Source organism: Condylura cristata, unplaced genomic scaffold, assembly GCF_000260355.1.
Source record: "Condylura cristata isolate star-nosed mole 26May11 unplaced genomic scaffold, ConCri1.0 scaffold00030, whole genome shotgun sequence".
Lineage (NCBI taxonomy): Eukaryota > Metazoa > Chordata > Mammalia > Eulipotyphla > Talpidae > Condylura > Condylura cristata.
The window spans coordinates 19551944-19574615 of NW_004567131.1; the positions used below are offsets into that span (position 1 = coordinate 19551944).

General features: G+C 34.3%; 1 protein-coding gene across 1 annotated transcript in view; it reads right to left on the reverse strand.

Moving 5' to 3' along the window:
- The window catches only part of FAM188A (family with sequence similarity 188, member A), a 53008-nt gene extending 30557 nt beyond the window's left edge, over positions 1–22451 (reverse strand). Inside the window, exons 1-6 of the mRNA XM_004691270.2 lie at positions 22151–22451; positions 11192–11271; positions 7651–7711; positions 5643–5816; positions 1824–1875; positions 832–946 (exon numbers count right to left, since the gene is read on the reverse strand). Of these exons, the coding sequence (XP_004691327.1) occupies positions 832–946; positions 1824–1875; positions 5643–5816; positions 7651–7711; positions 11192–11271; positions 22151–22244 (576 nt within the window). The 5' untranslated portion in view covers positions 22245–22451. The remainder of the gene's footprint in view (positions 1–831; positions 947–1823; positions 1876–5642; positions 5817–7650; positions 7712–11191; positions 11272–22150) is intronic.
- Positions 22452–22672: the final 221 nt, after the last annotated feature.

Here is a 22672-nt window from a genome sequence, read left to right on the forward strand (position 1 = left end):
ATACATTAACCATTGCTAAAATGAAGTATTATTGACGTTTTTTGCAACACCAAAGGAACCATTACAACAAAATTGGTATCCTATGTTATTATTCTATTCCCTAGCATAAAGTCAATGTTCAATAAACATTTGTTAAATGAAAGAAGTTTAATTTCAGACATGATGAATCTAGTAGGTTACTCAGCTGAAACAGGTTGCTAGAGATATGAGGTAGGCACATGGGGGAAAAGGGTAAGATTAAACTTATACAAATTAAAAACATAAAAGGTAAACTGAGAGTATAAAATACCCATAAAAAGCATAAAGCACCCAGGGACTGAAATTTCTGGAAAATAAAAGCTTGGGGGGAGGGGGGAGAAAGGAGAAGAAAGAACACAACAGATAAGGACAGAAGTAAAGTTACCGGAATAAATGAAAAAAGAATTGTGACATGTTACAGAAAAAAAAAAAAAAATAAGAAAAGTACAATGATTCATCAGAAAAGGGAGTGAGGGTAAAAGGAACTTACAGAAGGGGATAAAAGGTCAAGTGCCAGATATCACTCAGATCAAAGAAAATAAAATTTTCTTTGAAAATAAAAAACGGAGTGTTCTTCTGTTCATTAGACCATTACTGATAACCTCTGCAGCCCAGAGCATCCGGTGTCAAAGTAAATTTGAAAATGGTTAACAAACAAGTGGTGAGGAAAAAGAGTTTGCTTCCTTATTATCAACATGTGAGATTTACATTTGACAGTAAGAAATAACACCAAGAATAAAATTACTCATAGCAGGAAAAACAGCACTAAATTCAAACTAATAAAAGCGAGAAGAAGCATCTTCTTAAACAAACCTTTGTCAGTAACACAGAATAGAGAAAAAGCAATACTCCAAATTTGTTTCCCCACATTGAATACTGATCCAAGACAGCATCTTTTAATTCTGATAAACTTCTGAATGACTTTTTTCTGGGGGGGGAAAAGAATTAAGGATTAGTACCATGATGAGATTACTGCATTTATAAATGGGGAAAATTTATGTTGTATTATTACACATTTTGATGTGTGTGTGTATGTGTATGTAGGAGGTTTTTTTGAGTGTTTCTCAATTTTTCAAATACAAATTTAGCCATTAAAAGCAAAAGCTATTGCTGGCAGCTGTGACTATAAAATATGTAAACCATTAAGATAGAACGTTTACTTGGCAGGGAACCTTTCTCAGGTAAACTATCTGGCATCAAATTCTTCAATAATTATAAATTCTTCAATAATTACACTGTTACTTAAAGAACAAAATGGCTCTATTCTAACTGAAGTTTACAAAGACACAATTTTACATTTAAAGTTGAACTTAATAAGTGTGAGGATACAAAAGATAAAGTGCACATTTGTGGCTTTTAAATTATTACTATAATGCTGTGATTTCAAATGCCACCTATAAATCTATCAACACAACTATTCTTTAGTTTTTGTTTTGTAGTAACAAGTTTATATGCTCTAATGAAATTGTACTTTTAATTAAAATTATAGAAAGCAAATTTGGGCAAATAAGAAATAATAATTCAAATATATATCCTAGTAGAAATCTTTATATTCACTTAGGACATAAAACATTAAGCTAAAATGATTTTTCTTGTAATGATGAAAAGCTTTTAAAGTCCACAAAATATACTTTGATAGTGAATTTAGAAATGAAGAATACAAAGTTTCTTTTTTGTTTGTTTTTACATTTTAAAGCAAATTAACTTCAAGCATATAAACCTAAGTACCTTTTCACAATATGTATAGACTTAAAATGGCAATGTGTCCACAAGGTAAGTATTTTAAATGTTCCAATGTTACTTACTGAATTAATGCATGAAATCGCTCAAAGCCAAGCTCTTCCACAGCCAAGGCAGCTATACATAAAAGACACTTTTCAGCACTACACATGGCAAATAAATGACACAAGATACACACAGCAGGCTGTAAATACTTTCAAGCAATCAAAATTGTCCCTATTTCCTTACTTCCTTAAAATTCCTTTTTAACGTTACTTTAACATAAATTTATATTTCAAGATCTTAGTTACCATGATTATAACTAAAATGGATATAAATCTGAGACTGTAAAGGGGCAATTAAATAATAGCTCTTTTCATTCAGTTACTAAAGAATAATTTATAGAATAAGAAAAATTGACATTTATAGTGCTTCACACATCATTATAATGTGTCATGCACTTTTAAATAATCTTTCAACTCACAGATCCAATCTGTGTAAATCTAATCCTTCTTTATAATAAAAAAATCTTTAGATTTAATGTTTAATGATTAAACAAATGTGTATAAAAAGGCATAGCATTTTGAAACTACACAGGTTCAACAGCAGCTTTAAGTTTGTTTCCTCATTTCTTCAGGTAACTTTCAGAACTTTGCTAATACATGACAAACTTTTCTTTTTTAATGCAAAAAGCATTTAAATTGAAGGTGTGATCTTAATCAGCATTTACTGTAAAAATTGCCAGGCCCCTTTCTAATTGTTCTGTGTGTCTTCTCAGAACAACAATCCTTCTCTCCCCATTTTACAGTAGAATAAACTGGGGTACAGTAAAGAATCCTCCCAAGAACACAGGAAATAAACAGCAGAGCTGAGATCTCAACCCAAATAATCTTGACTACACCAAGATAGTCTTCAAGATACCATACATGAATCAAAATTCCTCCTGAAATTTGTCACATGGGACAACTTCATATATTTTTGTATGTATTTTGTATATATAAATGTAAGCACTTTCAAATATTCTCACTGGAGAACTAAACAAAATGATTATGAATTTTAAAATAAATATTTATAATTAAAAATGCCACATTATGCTATTTTTCCAAAGTCTGGTTTTAATTTTCAAATGCTTCAAATTATTTTCTAAATTCTCTTGTTCAAATGATTTTAAACAATCTTTTGATTTGTGTGGGAAACAAACTGAAATTGAACCTGAGTAATCACTACTGCAGACAATCATGCGCTACCAATAAGCCAAAACCATAAACACCACACAAGGCAATGAAATTAATGTTTGTACAGAATGTAACAGTGATGGGGAGGAAGATAAATCTCTGCATTTAAAATTTCAGGAAAAAGTAAAATTTCCACCTAACCTTTTCCAAATAGTACTAATTATTCCACAGTGCTTGAATAGCTAAACAATTTTACAATGTATAAAGAGTAGACATAAAGATAGTAATTTAGAGGAAAAAGGCAAGCAAAATAAAAAGCTTAGCAGGCAGATGGTAGAAAAATATAAAATACAAGAAAAAAAAACACAGCTGGGAATAAAGGAAAGAACAGGTAAAATAGATTGTTATAGGGTGGAAAAAATTTAATCTAAGTCATTTTTCAACAATCTAAGGAAAATTTTCAAATTTTCTGTTAACAAAACTTTCCAAATTTATACACTTAAAAAAAGAATTGAAATATTTCATTATTTTAATAATTGAAAAATTATTAAAACATGTTTTGGAGAATTCAATAAAAGTCCACTTAAATCAGCTGCTGAAGTTACCAATTAGTGCATTATGAGGCCATTAAACCAGAGCAATTTAACTTATAATTACAGATATATACTGCATATTCATATCAGCACACAGCATACTATCTTTACACTAATGAAAAACACTCATAAAAATACAAAAACGATTTTACTGTCTTACAAAGAATAAGTTTTCAGCACATATTTTTAAAAGTACTTATTTAGTTCAACTATTCCTCTCTCAAAATATTAATATTTTAAATGAAACTAATGAACATGCTTAAAATATTCTAAATCCATTATGAAATACATGTTTATTATACTTCTTTTGAATACGTTCCCCTTGTTTTCTTCAATCTTCATTATCAACTCTATGTTAAATGTTTTTTAAAAGGCTACATTTGAAAGGCCTGAAAAGGAAACTTTATTCAAATGCTTGGATTAAAAAATTTTCCTTGCAAATTTGTGACTACTAGAATTTGCCATTGTTACTGTTGAGGTAGGAGCAAGAAGACAGTGAATCAGACATGTTAGCCCTCAGAGGCAACGATGCCTCACAGCTAGTCCGATATGAAAAGTCAGTGTATATCACAAGCAACTGAAATCTACTTTCTAGAAATCAATTTAAAAACAATTTCTGTACAGAAGACGGTTAATAGAATATACTATAGGTAAACTAAGTATACCTCTATTACTCCGCATAAAGTACTTAGAACTACCATTATCAACAACCACAAGGTAATTCCTAAAATGGAAAAACAGAAAAGCAATTTTGAGGGGGAATGCACTTTTTAAAAAAAAAAAAAAGATTTTTATTTATTTATGCACACAAGAACTGAGTGTAAGCCAGAGGTGCCAAGTGGTGGTGGGAGGGGAGAGGATTCATCAGAAAGAGTGGGGAGCAGAACAGAGTGGGGAGCTGAGGGGAACAGTGGGGGAGAGAGGAGAGGTCTGCTGCATCAATATGGGTCACCTCCCTGGCTGGGAAATGAACTCAGGCCTTGGTGGCTGGCAACAGCTTGAGAACACTGAGACTTTAATTCCTTTGCTACCAAGGAGGCCCCATACTCTTTGTTAGATTACATTTAATTAGGAAATTTTATTATTTTTTAATATTTTCATGTAGTTTATATATATGTGTATATATATATCTATCTATCATTGTTCACTTTTGTACAATGTTTGCTTTCTCTTCTCAAGTATAATCTCCATAGAATTCCTACCACTAATTCACCTGTGCACCATGTTTTGTTTTTAATCCCAAACTTCTCCTTTACAGATTGGTTCCCACTCTTTTTGGTTGCTGGTATCATAAAATAACATTTTTATACAATGTATTTCCAAGAGCTTAATAATTCTTAATTGTATTAATTTCTAAAATTTGGTAGAAAACAAAATTTAGAGTTACAAGCTGAAATTACAGTACTAGCTTTCAGACTAATAATTTTTTTAAAAACATCTTTTAAATTATGTACTAAATAAAAATAAAGAGTTACAAACCACTGGTACAATAATACCAATTTCTGTAATTACCCAAAGCAACTCTTTAGCTGCTGTATCACCAGAACTTTCCATTTTATGAGCTCAATCTGGCAGCTTTTAGGTGAATTATCAAAGAATTTTTAAAGGCTAAAGAGAGAATGTGTAGTTTTTATGAAGTCAATTTGTTTTAAAGAGAAATATTCAAAGTTTGAAGAAATTAAATGAAGGCATAATTAAAATTGCCTTTAAAAAGCTCATAGGGAAAAGAAACAGCATATAAGGAATAACAATGTCCCGATCTTTGCTTAAGGAGAAAACAAAGAATATTTAAAATATTCTATCAAAGAACTCCTTTTTCTACTAACAAAGAAAACATTGGTATATATGAAATTACAAGTGTAGAAAAATGTTCTTTAAACTTTATGAGCGCTTCAAAATTAAGCAGAAGTTAACCAGAACTTTTGAGATGCATTTCGTTTTCCCCAAAAGAAAAAAAATAAATATCCTCTAGTAATTAAAATAATCAAAGGAGAAATTAAAAGTAGTAAAGCTCATGAATTAACCTCAGACTTAAGAGAGACATGGTAATGAAAATTAAAGATTTTTTCTTTAGAATTTTTAAGTTTATTAAAATAAAGTACAAAAAATAGCTTCAGGAAATAAAAATGTATCTTACAAGAATGTTCCACTTGGCAGCTAGACTCTGCAGGACTCCCAGAAATACTAGCAGTTTCTTCAGTTGTCTTTCCTCTTAACCATGAAACCAAGCAGTATGATCCAGAGTTGTCACAACAAGCACTTTCTAAAATATCACATAAGGTATGACAAAGGAGCTCCTTCCGCTCTTCCTCTAAAAATAATCAAAGTATAAGTTACATTGGAATAAAAAAAAAAATCCTGCCATGAACATTAGGGAAGTGCTAATGAGAGTCAAGTTTTTTAATTAAATGGGGGCAGGAAAGCAATAACCCATAAAAATAAGGTCTTAAATTATATTTTAGAAAAGCAATATGCTTAAGGGTTAAAATGTCACCACTATTAAATTGCCAGCATTAGGGGAAATATCCTGAAAAATGCAGAATTAAAAGTAAGAATAACCTGATACCAATTTCTCAGTTCTTGAACTGCAAACAGAGCATCTAAATCTTGATGTTTGTTTCCTTTATTGTAGAATCAGGTACAATCTAAGGCCCAATTGAAAAATCTATTTTTTCCCTATTTCTAAATTAATACATGTCTCTGATCTTGTCCTTTGGGGTAAGGGCATAGAGAGAACACACTTTTAGCACATCAGCACATACAGTACCAAAATTCTTTACATCCAACAGAGGCCACTGTGATTGTGCAGCATAATACAGAAGCAGTAGATACTGTACCCCAGAGACTGGGTCATTAGACTTTAAAATAACGCCAATGCTAGACAATTTCTTCCTTCCTAAGCACTCTTCCTTTTTCAAGTAGTAGTATCCTCCAGGTGCAGTAACGCTTCCTGAAACTTTCAGACAAAAGGAGCTAGATGTGTACACTGCCTATGTAAAAAGGGGAGGACTGTTTCTTCTTATAGGCTGAGTTCTTTAAAGATAGGAACTGTGTGCCATTCACTTTATAAGCACCACTAAATTCATGACATTTACAACAATAGTGTCTAAATTTCATCAAGATAAATATATTTTTTGTGCAAGAAATATTTAAAATTTTATTAGTATTATCTCTTGCATAGAACTGCTTTCCTAGTAACTGACATTTCAGTTGTTTTTTTTTTTTAAACATGATCTTCATTTTGTGCATTTTTCCCCATCTCAGTTGTAATCCCCATGGGCTTCCCACCCCCACCTCACCCTTGTGCCATCACCACAGACAAATGTAGTACAATAAAATTGAACAACTATAAACCAAAGCCATTTTATGGAGGTGGAAGGGAGATTGGGATCAGAACTGGGTGGGAAGAGAGCACTGGACTGTGGTGAAGGCACATTTCAACTCTTAACACAAAATATATATAACAATTACATTTTATCTCTGAAAATAAAAAAATCAATAGTAGATTCTATGGGCTTGATTAGGAGTGGAACCTATTTTGCCCTCTTATACAAAACTGGGATTATAGTAACAGCCTACTTTTTTCTAGAAGTTATTGTGAGATTCACAAGAAAACTGTTTAAGGGAAAGAAAGATCTTTGCAAGCTCTCAACTGGAATGTACATATTCCTTATTAGGTGGTATCATACACTATTCTAACTGTACTGCAGAAATTATAACAGCTTCTTTTGCAGTTTTGATGGTTTGCAGTATTATTTGTATTGTATAAGGCAAAATACCAAAAGAAAAAATAAAGATAACTCTGAGTTCTTGCTCAGAGAGGAATAAGACAAAACAAACATAACATGACTATTCCTTTTGTTGTGCAATCATTTAATAGTTCATGGAAATGTCCCACATTTTAGCAAGAGGTCAAAGGTTTTCCCCTGAGTTATATCTTCTTAATTACATCTTGTTAGTTAGGAAAAGCATATTAGGAGTAGTCACTGTCCATGAAAACTTTCTCAAACATTTTAAAAATATGCCTTATGAAAAATGTACCCCAATGGTAGTTTACTTTTTAAGATAGATAATCTCAATTAAACTATTGCCAGTATTACATTGATCATAAGAAAGAAAAAATTTATAAAAGATAGCTATCATACCTGGGCAATCCCTCCAAGAAGACTTCTCAGAAGAAAACAGGAGCTTCTTCAAAAGAAATGCCTTTATACAGTTAAAGCATAATTATTAGAATACATTATGAACATACCTAATATACCATTATTTTAAAGTGCAAGAAAACTAATGTGTACTTTCCTGTTCTTTTCAATAGTTTACTACAAAAATATCGAATGATTTCCATTCACATTCAACAGTAACTGAATAATTTTTCACTCAGAATATACTAAACTTGATTTTTAGATCCATAAAATTTGTCTTCTTCCTTAAGATGTATTTTCTAGAAAGTTAAAGAATTGATTCAAAATAACAGACAACTAACTAGAAAATTAAACTTACTGCTCTGTTTAGTAAGCCACTTCATTGGAACAAGTCTACATTTCCCTTAAATTCCATGAAGAAAAGAAATTTGAACACAAAAATCCTCTCTGTATGCTCTAATTTGTGATACAGGAATACTACTATGATTCACTACCCCTAACCTCCTTATGTAACTCAAAAAGCTTTAAGAATCAAATAAATTGATGCCTAACCTTTTCTTCAGTTAGTCAACTGTGTTATACTGGTGATTTGAGAGAAAGTGGTTCAGTGAGTGTAACACAGTGTTTCCTTCTCAAAGTAGAGTTTAAGGCTAGCTGCAGCTTAGTCACCTGACCTGTAAAATGCAGTCTTAGGTTCCACTTAATGTATCTGAATCTCCGGGGTTGGGGGGGGGGGGAGAGAGGCACAGAGCTAAGAAAAAGAGAATACTATAGTGCTTCTTACTCCCATATACTTGAAAGCAGTACTGAAAACTGCAATTAGGAAGACAAATCTAGATTTGAATCTTGGTTGTACTACTTTACTAACTGAAAATAGTATTAACGGTAACACAAACTTTAAAAAGCTGCAGTAAGGATTATAAGATTATTTATGTAATGCGCTTAGACACTACCTGAACCTAATAAGCAAGCATTTCAAAGCATATTAACAAAAACTAAGTAATATCCTATAACACTCTCATATAAAAAATTCAACCAAATGCTTCTTTCTACAATGACAAAATTTTGGATAAGTGAGGTGGAACAGCCAATATTTTACCACCACAACAATCAGTGGCAGCATTTTTTATATTCTTCCTTCTAGTCTTTCTTCCATACTTGCTTTAAATTTGACTACATATGAAACATGCTGGGGATTATTTTCCAATTTTTCTGTTTTCCCACAGAATTCATATCTATAATTCTTAATGACTCGTTTTCTATCAAGCTATCAAAATTTACTTAAACATTGTATCATTTTTAATTATTAGGTTGTATGCAGTTTTTTTTTTGACTACCAAAGTATTTAAATTTCTCAAATATAATCTTTCCCCACATTAAGAATTCTTTTGTTTTAGTAAAGTCATAAAAGTACAATTACTGCACCAATCTGCTTTATTATAGTTCCAATTGTAATGTAAAATTCCTTCTTAAAGTTCAAAATAGAACTTGTATAAAAAAAGGAGCTGAGTGTTATAGCATCATCCTATCTTTCTATCACTGCCAATTTATTTCATATTTAAAGATTAGAAAGTTATTGAAAGAGTATAGTTACAGTTTTATCTGTATTTGTACTTTCTTGGATTCCTAGTGATACTGAACACCTTGGCTCTGGTTCCAGCACCAATCCAACGAGTTACTGCATACACATAACCATTTCAGATGAGATCGGTGCATTCAGGGTGGTATGGCCATACACTACATAATCATTTCACCACTCGGGTTATAATGTTTTTCTAACATTTTATAGGCGTTCTTTGTACAACAAGCAATATTCATTTACTGTTCACTGCAAAATATTGTTTTGAACTTGGAAGTCATCTTTTCTCTTAAAGGATTGACACATACATTTAATTTTTGTGTGGTTAAATATAATGTGGTACATGGGATAAGATGACCTAAGTTCATTTTCCCTCTAAGTAGCCAATCAGTCATACAATGGTATTAAACATCATCTTATTCTACATCTACTCAATGTTTTAATTTGGGTAAGTAATAAATTCTTGGTAAGCTGTTGTATGTTATGTGCTCTACTAATTTATCTATTTGGTTACATATGCCTATTTCTGTAATAAAAGCATAATGTTCTAATTTTTATTGCTTAAAAATGTTTTAATACATAGATTTGCTCATTTTCCTACATTACTTATAATGACTTATTCTTGACTTAAATTAAAACATTACTATCATCAAAAGTTTCTTGAAAAATTTTAAGTGAATATTAAAATCAATCACTACTTCAAAAAATTAGTATAATCTCTTGTTATGTAGCAATCCTATTTGCAAAAATAACTACCTCTGGAAATATACTGAATTTTATCAATCAGGAAAACTCTTGGGCTAATAAGCTTTATACATAACTACATTCAAAGACTTTCAAAAAAAATTATTGGATACTATTATAACACAGGAGGGGCAATGTTAATATAACCTAATTTTCACATGGCCAGTACAAGGAATTTCAAATTCGAACAACAAGATTATCACTGACAATCAAAATCTGCCTCAATTACACAGCATAACAGCTCTAATTATGGACTTAAAATTAAATTTTAATCATTATTGTCAATTCCTGTAGACAAGACTCAAATGAAAGAATTATATTTTTATAGTTTATCATAAAAATTAGAATTATCAACAAAAAATGTATTTCAGAATCACCCATAAAAGGAAGGTTTTTCTCCTTCAGAAATACATGTTATGAATTTAATAATGTAATTATATGAGTAATGAGATTATCTGAACTTTGCTTTAAGCTAACAGTTCAGGAATGTACTCTTTATGCCCAATGTATAATAAATACCACATTAAATATGTATTTTGAAAAGGTGCTGATTAAAACAAATAAAAATTCCAGCTTCTTTTGTAATAATCCAGAAGTTACACTGCTGTTCAGACACTGTAATATAGTTAAGTGAAAATTTAATTATTGATTTTTAACAACATAACAATTTGCCACAAATCAGTCATGGAAATTCAAACAATGTACTACATGAACATATCGTTTGGGCAAAGAAAAGTTTTACGTTGGAAATTCATCTTCAGTTGCTACTAATTTTATTTAAGACAAAAACTACAGCCTAAGATAGTATTTATTGTATCTTATTTTAAAAACTGATGAAACTGTATGTCATGAAATTATTAACTCACTTTTAACTTATAGGAAGGCCATTTCGTAGACATAACAAATGAAAAAAACATTATTATGATGTATGAATCTATAGTATAAAATGTTACTACTTAACAATATCTTATTAGAAAGATGTCATGATTATTAATTCATAATTTTCCGAAAGGCAGGAAACACATGTTTTCTTAATAATAAAGACAGTAAAAAGGCTCTGTAGCCCACCTATGTTCTGAATTTAATTTTTAATAGTTATAAAAATTAAACTAATCAAGTCTTATAGTTACATAGAATTCAGACATTAAAAAGAAAAAAAAATGAAAACAAAAAAATGCTTGAACATGTCCTTGTAATGAGTTGGTAAAGTGTCTATGTTACCTGAACAGGTGCAATAACAGCACAGGGGCCGCCTTCAAACTGTTCTAATGCAGATCCCTCTGATTCACTAAACACAAATCCTACAAATGAAAGCAAGTAGCAATGATTAAAACTGTAATTCAAGTAGCAACTGTAAGAATGTTCAAGGTACTTTGCTCTGAGAAAAGTCGTTTAGCACAATAGCAAAACTGCTGCAAATCAGTCAGTTGCGCAGTACTTTACTTTTAGAGGGACAAAATTATGTATTAGAAGGAAACTTAACAGAGGGAAGTATGGAGCTAAGATGGGAAGATTGCAAATGGGCAGAGAAGTGACGCAAGGTTAACACCAGGAAGGGCGAGACCATGGTTCAAGTCATAGGCATTTTATTCAAGTAAAAGTATGATCAAACTGCCCCTTCTTTTGTTAATGGGGTCAGAAGAATAAAGAGGCTGTTTTAACAGCTCTAGAGAGATGATATTGATCAAATATAAGCAACACCAGTATGAAAAGTAAAAATTATACCCAAATGGTGTTTCTATGGTGAAAATTAAGATTTGATGAGTACATGCTATGGGGCCAAAGTGTAGTACAAAAGACATTAAGAGCTGATTGTGAAGTTTCTATCTTGAGACAGCAGTAGAGATAACAGTGTACAGTATCTCATTCCACCCCCCTCTCCTCTCTATTAATCTCTTTCAGACAGTATTAAAAAGAAAAGCATACTTTTCACATACTTAAAAAGAAAAGCAAAAAGATCCTCGTAATATTTCACCAAGTTTTCTCTGGTCTTTACCCATATAAATAAACAGTGGTACATCCACATTGTGGCTTTATTTAGTTTTAAAAAGTAGTAAGTTGTCAAGCTACGAAAGAACATAGGGCCCTTTAAATGTGTATTATTATTATTATTAACTGAAAAGAGCCAATCTACAAAAGCTACAGAGATTCCAACTATAAGATAGTCTGGAAAAGGCAAAATTATAGAAAACTAAGGAAACAGTGGTTACCATGGGGTGGGGGATTGAATAGGTGGAAGATGGGATTTCCTAGGCAATGAAACTATTTTCTGTGAAACTATGATGGTGGCTATAGTTCATTATATATCTGTCAAAAACCACAGCACACACAACACAAAGAGTGAGGTATAATGTTAATTATGGTATCTAGAATCATCAATTGTAATAACTGTGCCACTTTGTGGGGGATAGTGATAACGGAAGAGGCTATAATGAGTGGAGGCAGGAGTTATATGTGTAATCTCTCTACCTTTCCCTGAACACTGCATCTAAAACTGCTCTACTAAAGAGCGGTATTTTTTTTTTTTTTAAGATTTATTTACTTATTCATATGGAACTGGGTACAGGCCAGAGATGCGGAGGATGAGAGGATTCACCAGAGACAGAGTGGGGAGCAAAACAGGCAGAGTGATGAAGTACACTGCTGAGGGGAGCAGCCAGAGGGCCAGGAGAGGTCTGCCTGGCCATGTGGATCTCCTCTGGGGCAGGCGGGAATCGAACCCATGTGGTAGTGGCTTTAGCTTCTTAGTGCTGTGCTTTAACCTGCTGCGCCACCAGGAAGGGCCCAAGAGCAGTATTTTTAAAGGCAGATTCCCTGTGGCTCAGGGGTAAAAGTGTCAGCACTATCATTCTATCAGCAGCCACTGTGTCACGAGTTCTATCCTCGGTCAGGAAGCTGACCCACATGGTGAAGCATACCTCTTCAGCCTTGCCTGCTGTTCCCCTTGCCTGCTGTTCCCCTCAGCAGTGTATTTCAGTAGCTCCACCTGTTCTGCTCCCCACTCTGTCTCTGGTGAATCTTCTCACTGCCAGCATTACTTGTACCTCAAGTGTACACACCAGTTCTTACATGCATAAGTAAATAAAAACAAATCTTTAAAAAAAGATACTGTGCATACTATAGCTTTTAACAGATGTACAGTGAGCTATATCCACCATCACAGTTTCATATAGAATAGTTTCACTGCTAAGGAAATCACATCTTTCACCCATTCAGTTCCCCTACTTCCAACCCCTGGCAGTAACCTATGACCTATCAATCTCACCTTCCCTTAAGTTCACTCTTATTTCTATCATCTATAATGACCTTAGGTCTTTAGACAAAACCAAGGTCTTCATCTGGGGCCTTGACAGTTGCTATTCTCGATGCATGAAATGTTCTCTGTATCCCCACCACCCTCCCTATGGCCGCATACTTCTCATTCTTAACAACAAGCTCACCTAAGTAAATCTTTCCTAGCATCCCTTGGCACAAAGAGTACTTATAATCTGTTGCAATTGTTTGCTAGTTTACTGCTTGCTTTGTCTTAGTGGTATCTTGCCTGTTCCACTGACCACTGTTGTCCTGGCATGCTAATATGTAATGAATGTCCCATAAATGCTTTTGGGGGGTAGGAGGAGGATTTGTTTCTAGGATACCACGTTCTGTTTTAGAAATGTGAGACAATTAGCAGTATTCAGAAGCAGAGAGATATGGGTTTGGAGTTTAGGATAGGGGTTAGGTCTAGAAACAGCAATTTGGATCATCTTAAACATAGCAGTTAAAGTGAATGTAGGACACAGATAATGAAGTTAGGAACTGTGACCACAGGCTTAGTCAGCAAAGGAGATGGCAAAGATTAGAAAACAGAAAAACACACTGAGGTACTAGAAAGGAAGCCAGGAATCAAGAGTGTCATGTGTTGCAAATGTTGCTGAGTAAAAAATATAAATGATGTAAAAATAAACTTATAAAACTAAAAAATATATATATATACACACACACACACATATATAAATGAATATAATGGGGTAAGCATGTCACTGGGACTATAAAACTATGTATTTAGAGCTTTGGGAAGAGAAGCCAAAATGTAAAGGGTTGAGGTTTGATTTAGAAATAGGATAATAAATGTAAGCCATTTGCCAAACAAATGAAGAGGAACAAAATTATTAATTGAAAGGTAGTCGGATAAAGAGTCATTACTTTTATAGGCTGAAAGGCATGAGTTTTAAAAAAGGGAAAGACTGGCCCTCCCTGGTGGCGCAGCGGGTTAAAGCACAGCACTGAGAATCTGAAGCCACTTCCGCATGAGTTCGATTCCCGCCTGCTGCCTGCCCCGGAGGAGACCACATGGCGAGCCAGACCTCTCCTGACCCGCCCGCTGCTCCCCTCAGCAGTGTACTTCGTCGATCTGCCTGTTCTGCTCCCCACTCTGTCTCTGGTGAAGCCTCTCACCGTCCCTGAGCCTCTGGCCTGTACCCCAGTTCTGTATGAATAAATAAATAAATCTTAAAAAAAAAAAAAAAGGGAAAGACTTGATTAGTGTGACAAACAAGTTTAAATATTCCAAATCCTGAAAGAGCTGAAAGCGTGATGTAGTGGTGGTGGTGGTGGTGATACAGTGAGTGGATAAAGCAAGATCCTCAAAATGTGGTCTGAAGAGGCCTGTTAGCCCTGAGAGCATTTCAGGAGCCCAATACATAGTAAAATAAATTTTATAATAGCACTAAGACATTATTTGCCTTCTCATTGTGTTGATATTCACAGTGATAGTTGGTTAAACTGACAGTGCATTAGAATATGTCAAGGCTATAACACCAAGCTGTACTAGGAGTCTTAATGCTAGTAGATGCCACCATAGTCTCAAATACACTTAGAAAAGCCAATTTAACCCAAAGTCCTTACTGATGCCTTAACAGCACTAATTTTATTGAAGCTTGGCCTTAGATACAATTCCTTTATTTTTTAAGATTTATTTATATACACAACAGCTGGGGTGTAAGCCAGAGGTAAAGAGGCTGGGGGATTGCATTGGCTCCCAGGCTGGGCATCTACTAGTGCTGCAGTGGCTGCCAATAGCTTACCAGTGCTGAGGCTTAACCCCTTGTGCACCAGAGAAGCCCCTTTTACAAAAATGCAACAAAATAGAAACTATCCATAAAGCACTTCTGCCTCATACCACAATATGATGGTTGACAGTTATTTAAAGGAAAAGCACACATGTAATTTTCTGAATTGTAAGCAGATTTTTTTTTTGCATGTGGAACACTTTGAAAGCTACTGATAAATTATGATAATATACACTTGAGTATTTGGGAGATATTTTCTCTAAAAAAGTGAGCCTGGGCCCTCCTTGGTGGTACAGCAGGTTAGGGCACAGCACTGCAAGCTTGCTGCTGCTGCTTCAGTGAGAGTTTGATTCCTGGCAAGGGAGGTGATCCACTGGCACAGCAGACCTCTCCCGACCTGCCCCCTGCTCCCCTTAGCAGTGTACTTTGTCAATCAAGCCTGTCTGCTCCCCACTCTGTCTCTGGTGAAGCCTCTTGCCGCCCCTGAGCCTCTAGCCTGTACCCCAGTTCTGTATAAACAAATAAATCTTTAAAAAAAAAAAAAGTGAGCCTGGTCTTTTTTTTACATTAAAAATTTTTTTTTTTAAGATTTATTTACTTATACATACAGAACTCAGAAGTTAGACAATGAAGTTATAAAATGTAAAATACCATGGATATCACTAAATTTTAAATTGTTCACATTAAAATCTTTAATAATCTTTAAAAGTGTAATTGTCCCTGATGTTTGGGGGGTGGGGGTGGTGGTGGTGGTGCAAAAACAAAGCCATGAAAGCCACTGTCTCAAATAAGTAAATCTCAGCAGGCTTCTATTTAATACATAGGCAAAGAGAAAATAAAAAGATGCTACTTATTCAGAGGGAGGGCATTAAGTAGGTTAGAGAACTGTGGAGATTCAATTCAAATTCTGAAAAATAAATTGACAACAGCAAGGAAAGAGAAACAATGAAAGCGCAGCTAAGGTTTAATTACTACATTTATATTGACACTGGCCATAATTTTTTTCAGCAAATTGAAGCAGAATAAATGTTGTAATAAATGGGGGATTAGAAATAGGTCAGATGAATGGGATTAAGGGCAATTGAGAACTAAGGGTACCAATTACATGTTAAGATAGCCACATCTGAGTTCCTACTTAGGAATAAGGTGAAGCCCAAGGTCTCTCCTCTATTTTATCCTCGACTAGGAATAAAAGTGTCCCCAAGTTCAAAGGCAAAACTAAGCTCTGTAAAACTTTAATCTTATGTAGTAAGTGTAAGTTGGATTCTTGCCCTCTCTGCTTTACACTAATTTCTGTTTAATTATAGTATACATGTTTGAAAATATTACTGATAGACAAAGGCTACTAGTTTTAAATGGGATAAGGTCAGCTAAATAGAATATTCTATTCTGAAAAGGACTGTGCTAAGTAGACTTCCTTTATAGTTAAGAGTTCACTGGAGTTTGAATTTTGGGGGGTATATGTAGTTATTTTTCTTATCAAGTGTCCTCATAATCAAATTGTAGTTTTAAAAGGAATTGGCTTAACACAATTTCTTTTTTTCTAATTAGACTTGAAATCAGTCACTAAAGTATCTGATCCTAAATATGACTTGTATTCATTTTCACAGTACTATAGACAAGGAAATTTGCCTTGGTCTTAATTGATGGTTGACTTAAAACCTAAACCATGGATCTCCTTACAATTTTTCCGTCTTTGATTTTCATATGACTGAGCATACATACATACATTATTCAAACCAGTTTGACAACTACTGCCTCTATAATTCTAGCCTCCATATAGCAAAAGGCCACAGAAAGACTTGGTTTGACATTATAAATAGATGATATTGGTTGAGTTTATCTGAATTGGGTCTTAACTTCCTCACTTACAAAAATGAGGATAACTACATTTATCCTTTGCCTTCTCGCTGAGGTGTTGCAAGAATTAAACAAGATTTTCAAAAACTGTAAAGCATAATATAAATGTAAGAATACATATTCTGAGTAACAGAATACTTTATGTATTCAAAGTGCCAAGAAATTAATTAACTTTGCTACAAAGAGTAACAAATTGTAAATTTTAAGAAACTAGATGCATTAAGATGAAGGTAGGTAGGAAGGTGGAAGGAAAATGTATACTTAAGAGAAATAAAAGGCTTTTAGAATAACAAAATTCCATGAAATGGTATTAATTCACAGTATTAACTTATCCTCACTCTGGAAGAAAAGTTAATGATACCAGTACATCATTTTATTACTTTGGTAAAATAATGACTCACTTTACAGTAAACATCCTAACATACTTTCAAACTAAATTTAATTGAAATGCATTAGCTCCTAAATACACTGTAGACTTATTAACTGATACTTCTTTTCCAAAATCACTTGGTAAATCTCTTTCAAATTACGTTCACAAAAACTATCTTATAGCAATGTCCAAAACTCTACTTCAGTCATCTATAGCTTATTAGCTATATTAGCTTATAAAGCCTACCCATGCCCCCACACACAGGCAAGTACTAACAGCAACATGGGATCGATGCCTTTCTAGCTACCTTTAGGTGAAACAATAAGTAAAAACTTGGAGAAAGGGGAAAATGGTTGATAGTTTATAATCTACATTAGGGCCTTTTTTGGTAAATGAACTTTTGGAGCACAGTCACACCAACATTATCTTGGGCTTTTGCAGCAATGATGGAGGTAAGTATTGAGACACTGGTTCTTTACAGAATGTTTGCCAAACACTAAGCTAGACATCAATACTGAAAAGAAATATTTCAAAGTAAGTAAAAAATGCTCCCAAAATGCTCCCACTTGTATTAATATTCTACTTACATCTTTTAGATTTAAATGACTCCTATTTTGTTTCTACTGAGATGTGGTCAATTTGACATTTCCTGAAGTCTCCACTACAACTATCCTGGTCCAAGTAAAATATTGTTTTGCTCTTAATGTCTCTCACCCCACTAGTTAACCTCCAACAGCACTCAGATCAAGCCTCAAAAACTTGCCATATCATGTCCCTCCTTTTGCTTCAAACCTTCTAATAATGTCTCATTTCATTCAGAACAAGCCAAAGTCCTTACAAAGGCCTGTGAAGGATTATAGGATATGCAACATATTATTTCTTATATCATCTGTTATTACTTTCCTCTTTCCTCCAGTCAAACTAATCTCCTCTTTTCCCTTGAACAAAAGTTCAGGTTTAATCTATATTAAGTGTTATTTAAAGAGTATACCGTCTGCCCACACTTTCTTTTAGCAGCATGATTAACTCAGTACCTTCAAGTGTTTGCCCAAATCTCATCTTACAAGGAGAGCCACCAGGCCATTCATCTCTATTTACTTCCTTCTAAACTACTGTATAAATTTATGCTATGTTATGTTACTACTGTTTGTCTTCCCCTCCAATGTACCAAGCCAATGCTGCAGAGGCCTGAGATAGTGTATAAAGAAGCAAAGGGAGGATAAATGGTGATTACGAACCAAGAAAGTAGGAAATACATTCTTTTCTTTAAAATGTATCACAGGAAATTGATTCCAATGACTATAGTGGCAAAGGGAGAGAAAGATCTATTTAAAAAGTTCTTTCAGAGTTCAGTAAACTAAATAGACTGAATAAAAGTTCCATTTGTAATTTTTAACCTAGGGTTACAAAACCATCTCTTAGTGATTTAAGTATTGAAGTTAGAAACTTGCACCTTAACCAACTCTCTATTAAGTGTGGTCTAACAAGCAAGAATAAATCATATAACTAAATCTACAGACTGAGCTATCTTTAAGAGCTGTCTTTGCAGCTACCTTTAAAATTCTTTAAATTTTTTAATTGTGGGTTTAAAAGATATAAAATTCACTCAGTCATTTCTAAATGTACAGCTCAGTAAATGACAAGGAGGCTGACATCCTTAAGCCTCCTTTCTACCTTTTACCAAAGCTTGAATTATGCATTAAAAAGAACACTTTTTTTTTTTCTTTTGGATGGAGCTGGAAGGGATCATGCTTAGTGAAATAAGCCAGAAAGAAAAAGAAAAATACTGGATGTTTTCACTCATAGCAGAAGCATAAGTGATCAGGGGGAAAAAAGAGAGAGAGAAACAAATGTAATAGAGTAAAACATGAAAACAACGAAACAGCTATTAACCAGAGACATTTTACGGGGGTGGGATCTGGAGTGGGAAGAGTGCACTGGACTGTGGCGATGGCACACAGGTGAACTGGTGGTGGGGGGAGTCCACAGGGATTACAACTTAGATGGAAAAATGCACAAGAATAATGTAAAAAAAAAATGTCTAATGTTAAAACTCACCATAACTATAATATAATCAAGTATCACATTATGAAACATAATAAAACATAATAAAAATATTTAATTTAAAAACTATAATATAATCAAGTATCACATTATGAAACATAATAAAACATAATAAAAATATTTAATTTTTATGTAAATATATTAATTAAAATTTTAAAAAAGAGAAAAAAAAAGTATCACAGGAAACTGAGCAGGAGGGAAGGAGGGAAGGAGGCAGGAATAGAAAGTAAATGTCCAAGTTTTAAAAAAGACTTCAAGTCTTTACATTACATGATTTACTACTTTAAAATTGGCAAACAGAACTCTACATTTAAAGAATTAGTAGAAGGAAATTATCCATAATGTGCAATTTAAAAAAGTATGTTTCATTCCAACAGATTGTTTTATGTTATCTAAAACTGCCAAAGCAATGAAGAGAAATATACAACAAACCACGTTACTCAGTTCCTGTGCTGCTTGTTATTTTAACACATCAAAATAATTTAACATAACCAGTTAGTAAAGTTTCATAAGTGGAATTTCCCTAGATAAAATTTTATAAATATGTGCTCCAAACATCTTACATCTAAAACTTGCTTTAAAAAAAAAAAAGCAAAAAAAACCCTAAGATTATAGTTGTCAACTGAAAGCAGTTAGAGGCTATGATATAAAGCCAAAGTTTCCTTACTAATGCAGTAAGGCAAACGCAGCACAGCAGGGTTTGGTGCCTATTCCCATAATCCCAAATGACTGCACAGCATCTGTAACAATGGTTTCTGCTTCTAAGAATGTGTAAGTATTGGTTTTGTTAACATAGCAAAACCAATAGCGCTATCTCGCTGACTCAGAGATAAATTAAAATACAGATTTGGTTACCTTAAAAAATCATGTACATAATTGTATTTTCAGAAAAGCAAAGAAAAAAAATCCTTTATTTTGAAGTGGTATTGACTGAACAAATTGTCTTAATAAATCTCTGAATAAGTACAAGGTGGCAGGCCATACCAATATGTCACTATAAAATTCTATTTTAAATAGTATTTATCAAATTCACAATTTTTTTTGGAAATTGTCAGGGCACAGAGAATGATCTTCATTTTAATCTAAAATGAAACACTCTTCAAATTATGCTACCATTTTTCGGAGTGTTTACATAATGTGCCAAGTGCCTGAATATATTTACATGCATTTATTCCTCACAACAGTCCTGTAAGATTGACATTACCTTTATCTGCCTTTACAGAGAAAGAAAATGAAGCTTAATTAAGCTAAATAACTTGAACCTACACCCAACTATACCTATTCCAAAGCCTGCTCTTTAACTGTCTCTAAAACCCCCTGCCTTTGGATTTTCCTTGAATTTTTATCACAATATTAACAACAGAAATAAAAATGAATAATACCTTATTCTACATTGTAAAAGCTATTTAATGTTGTCTAATTAATTGGGAAGTAAATTTTTCTTTGGGTATTTTAGGACTAGTCACAGGATAAATAAGTCAAAGTGAGAAGTTGCAAAATAAAATCTGCAAGCGCAGGTGTACAAAATTTTACAAATTAGTTAACTGACATAATTGAGTTAAAAAAAAAGCCAAACTAATTATCAGTTTAGAAACACAAAGGAAAATATTGAAAACAGCTGCATTAGGAGTCGGGTGACTTGAAAATCACCTGTAGTTCTATCAAATTGAGTGCCTCTTCCGGCATGTCACTCACGACTCATTTTGCTATTCATCAAATCAAGAATGATGGACTAAATAACCTTACTGACTGCAATACATCACGGTTCTAATTTTACCAGTCAAAAAAAAAAAAAAGGTATTTGGTAAGCTTGAAGAATACGTAAACCCTGAATTTTTGTTACCATAATACACATTACACACCTTATTTCAGTACTAGATTTACTTTCAAATCCGCTGAGAATAGGCTAGTCTCTAAAAGTTTTAACAGTAGCATTAAGTACTTATTATTTATTGGTCTATGTTTTCCAAAGACAATCTCACAGAACTTCATCATAGTCATTCTAAGGTTACCTTAATGTATCTGTTGGGTACATAATAATTACAAACCTTAAAAATTGTGATCATTACAAGCATTTGGATTTATACACCGAGTACCACGCGTAGCCACATAAATAAAAAATAAACACAACCTAGCAAGGGCGGGAATTCAATAAGTGGGATTTTTTTGTATTATTCGTTAAAAAAGAAAAACTTCTTATATAACTTAAAATCCTTAAAATCCTTAACAAGAGAGGGGCACACGAAGTGCTGTGTTGAGAATTCCCTTTAACTGTAATAAACAGTAAAACACATTAAAACCGGAGATACTTTGGCTCAAGAAAACACTTTGTAACAAGCATTTGCTACATGGATTTATGCAGCTAGAACCACGCCTAACCACAATTCACAAACACACACAAGTGCTTTCTGAAATGAGCACCTTGATTTTCCCGTGGACTTTTCTCTCTCTCATTACACCAAATTAGACCAAACACCAAAAACATGAAGCTTGTTAAGGGATAAAGACACAGGTGACCACAGCACGCTAGAGAAACTGACACCGAAGCACAGCGGAGCACACCTTCAGTGTCAACTACAGCTGCCCTACAACCAGCCACCTCTTCTCTCGACTCGAGAGGCAGCCGGAAAGTGGCAAAGCCACCCAGGACAGCTATGGTGCCTTCCTCAATCTCTCCCCAGCTAGGGCGTTCCTACAAAGTGGAGTTTCAGCCCCGAGCCCGGGAATTGGGACAGAGTCAGGAGCACGCGAGGGGCTGGAGCCGGCAGCGTCACTGCCAGAACTTTCGGAGACCAAAGGAAGCGACTTGTGCAAGCGAAAGCCCAGCCACGGTACCTTGCGTCCAGCGACAGAAGATGGTGTCAGAGAGACCCGGGCTGCTCTGGGTGCCCCACACCAGCTCCATCAGCTCTTTAGTCAGTTCGGACATGATGGGATACCGGCGACTGGGTCTTCACGTTCAGAACTCCTGCCCCGGAACATGGGGAAGGGGCGGCTTCCGAGACAGAAGCTGCGGGACAGCGGCAGCAAGCGAGTTTGAGGCTGGAGCCGGGTAGGCGAAAGAGCGAGAACAACTTGGGAGGACCGCGCCTGTCAAGCCGGTTCAGAGGCAGTCAGGAGTTCCCGTAGCGGAAGTGCCAGGGCCACTTCCGGCTCCTCGTTCGCGCCCGCCCCCGCCTTGGGCGGGCCCAGAAGTAGCCTCCCGGAAGCGGAAAGAGAGGGGGCGGAAAGAGCCGCCCAAGGCTGGAAAGGGTCGCTGACTTGGCAGGAGTGTTGCACGGCTTCTGAAATTGGGGGAGACCTTTGTGTTGGGAGGCCCTGTAACTTGGGCGTTTCTGTGTTTCTTAACTCCTGGAA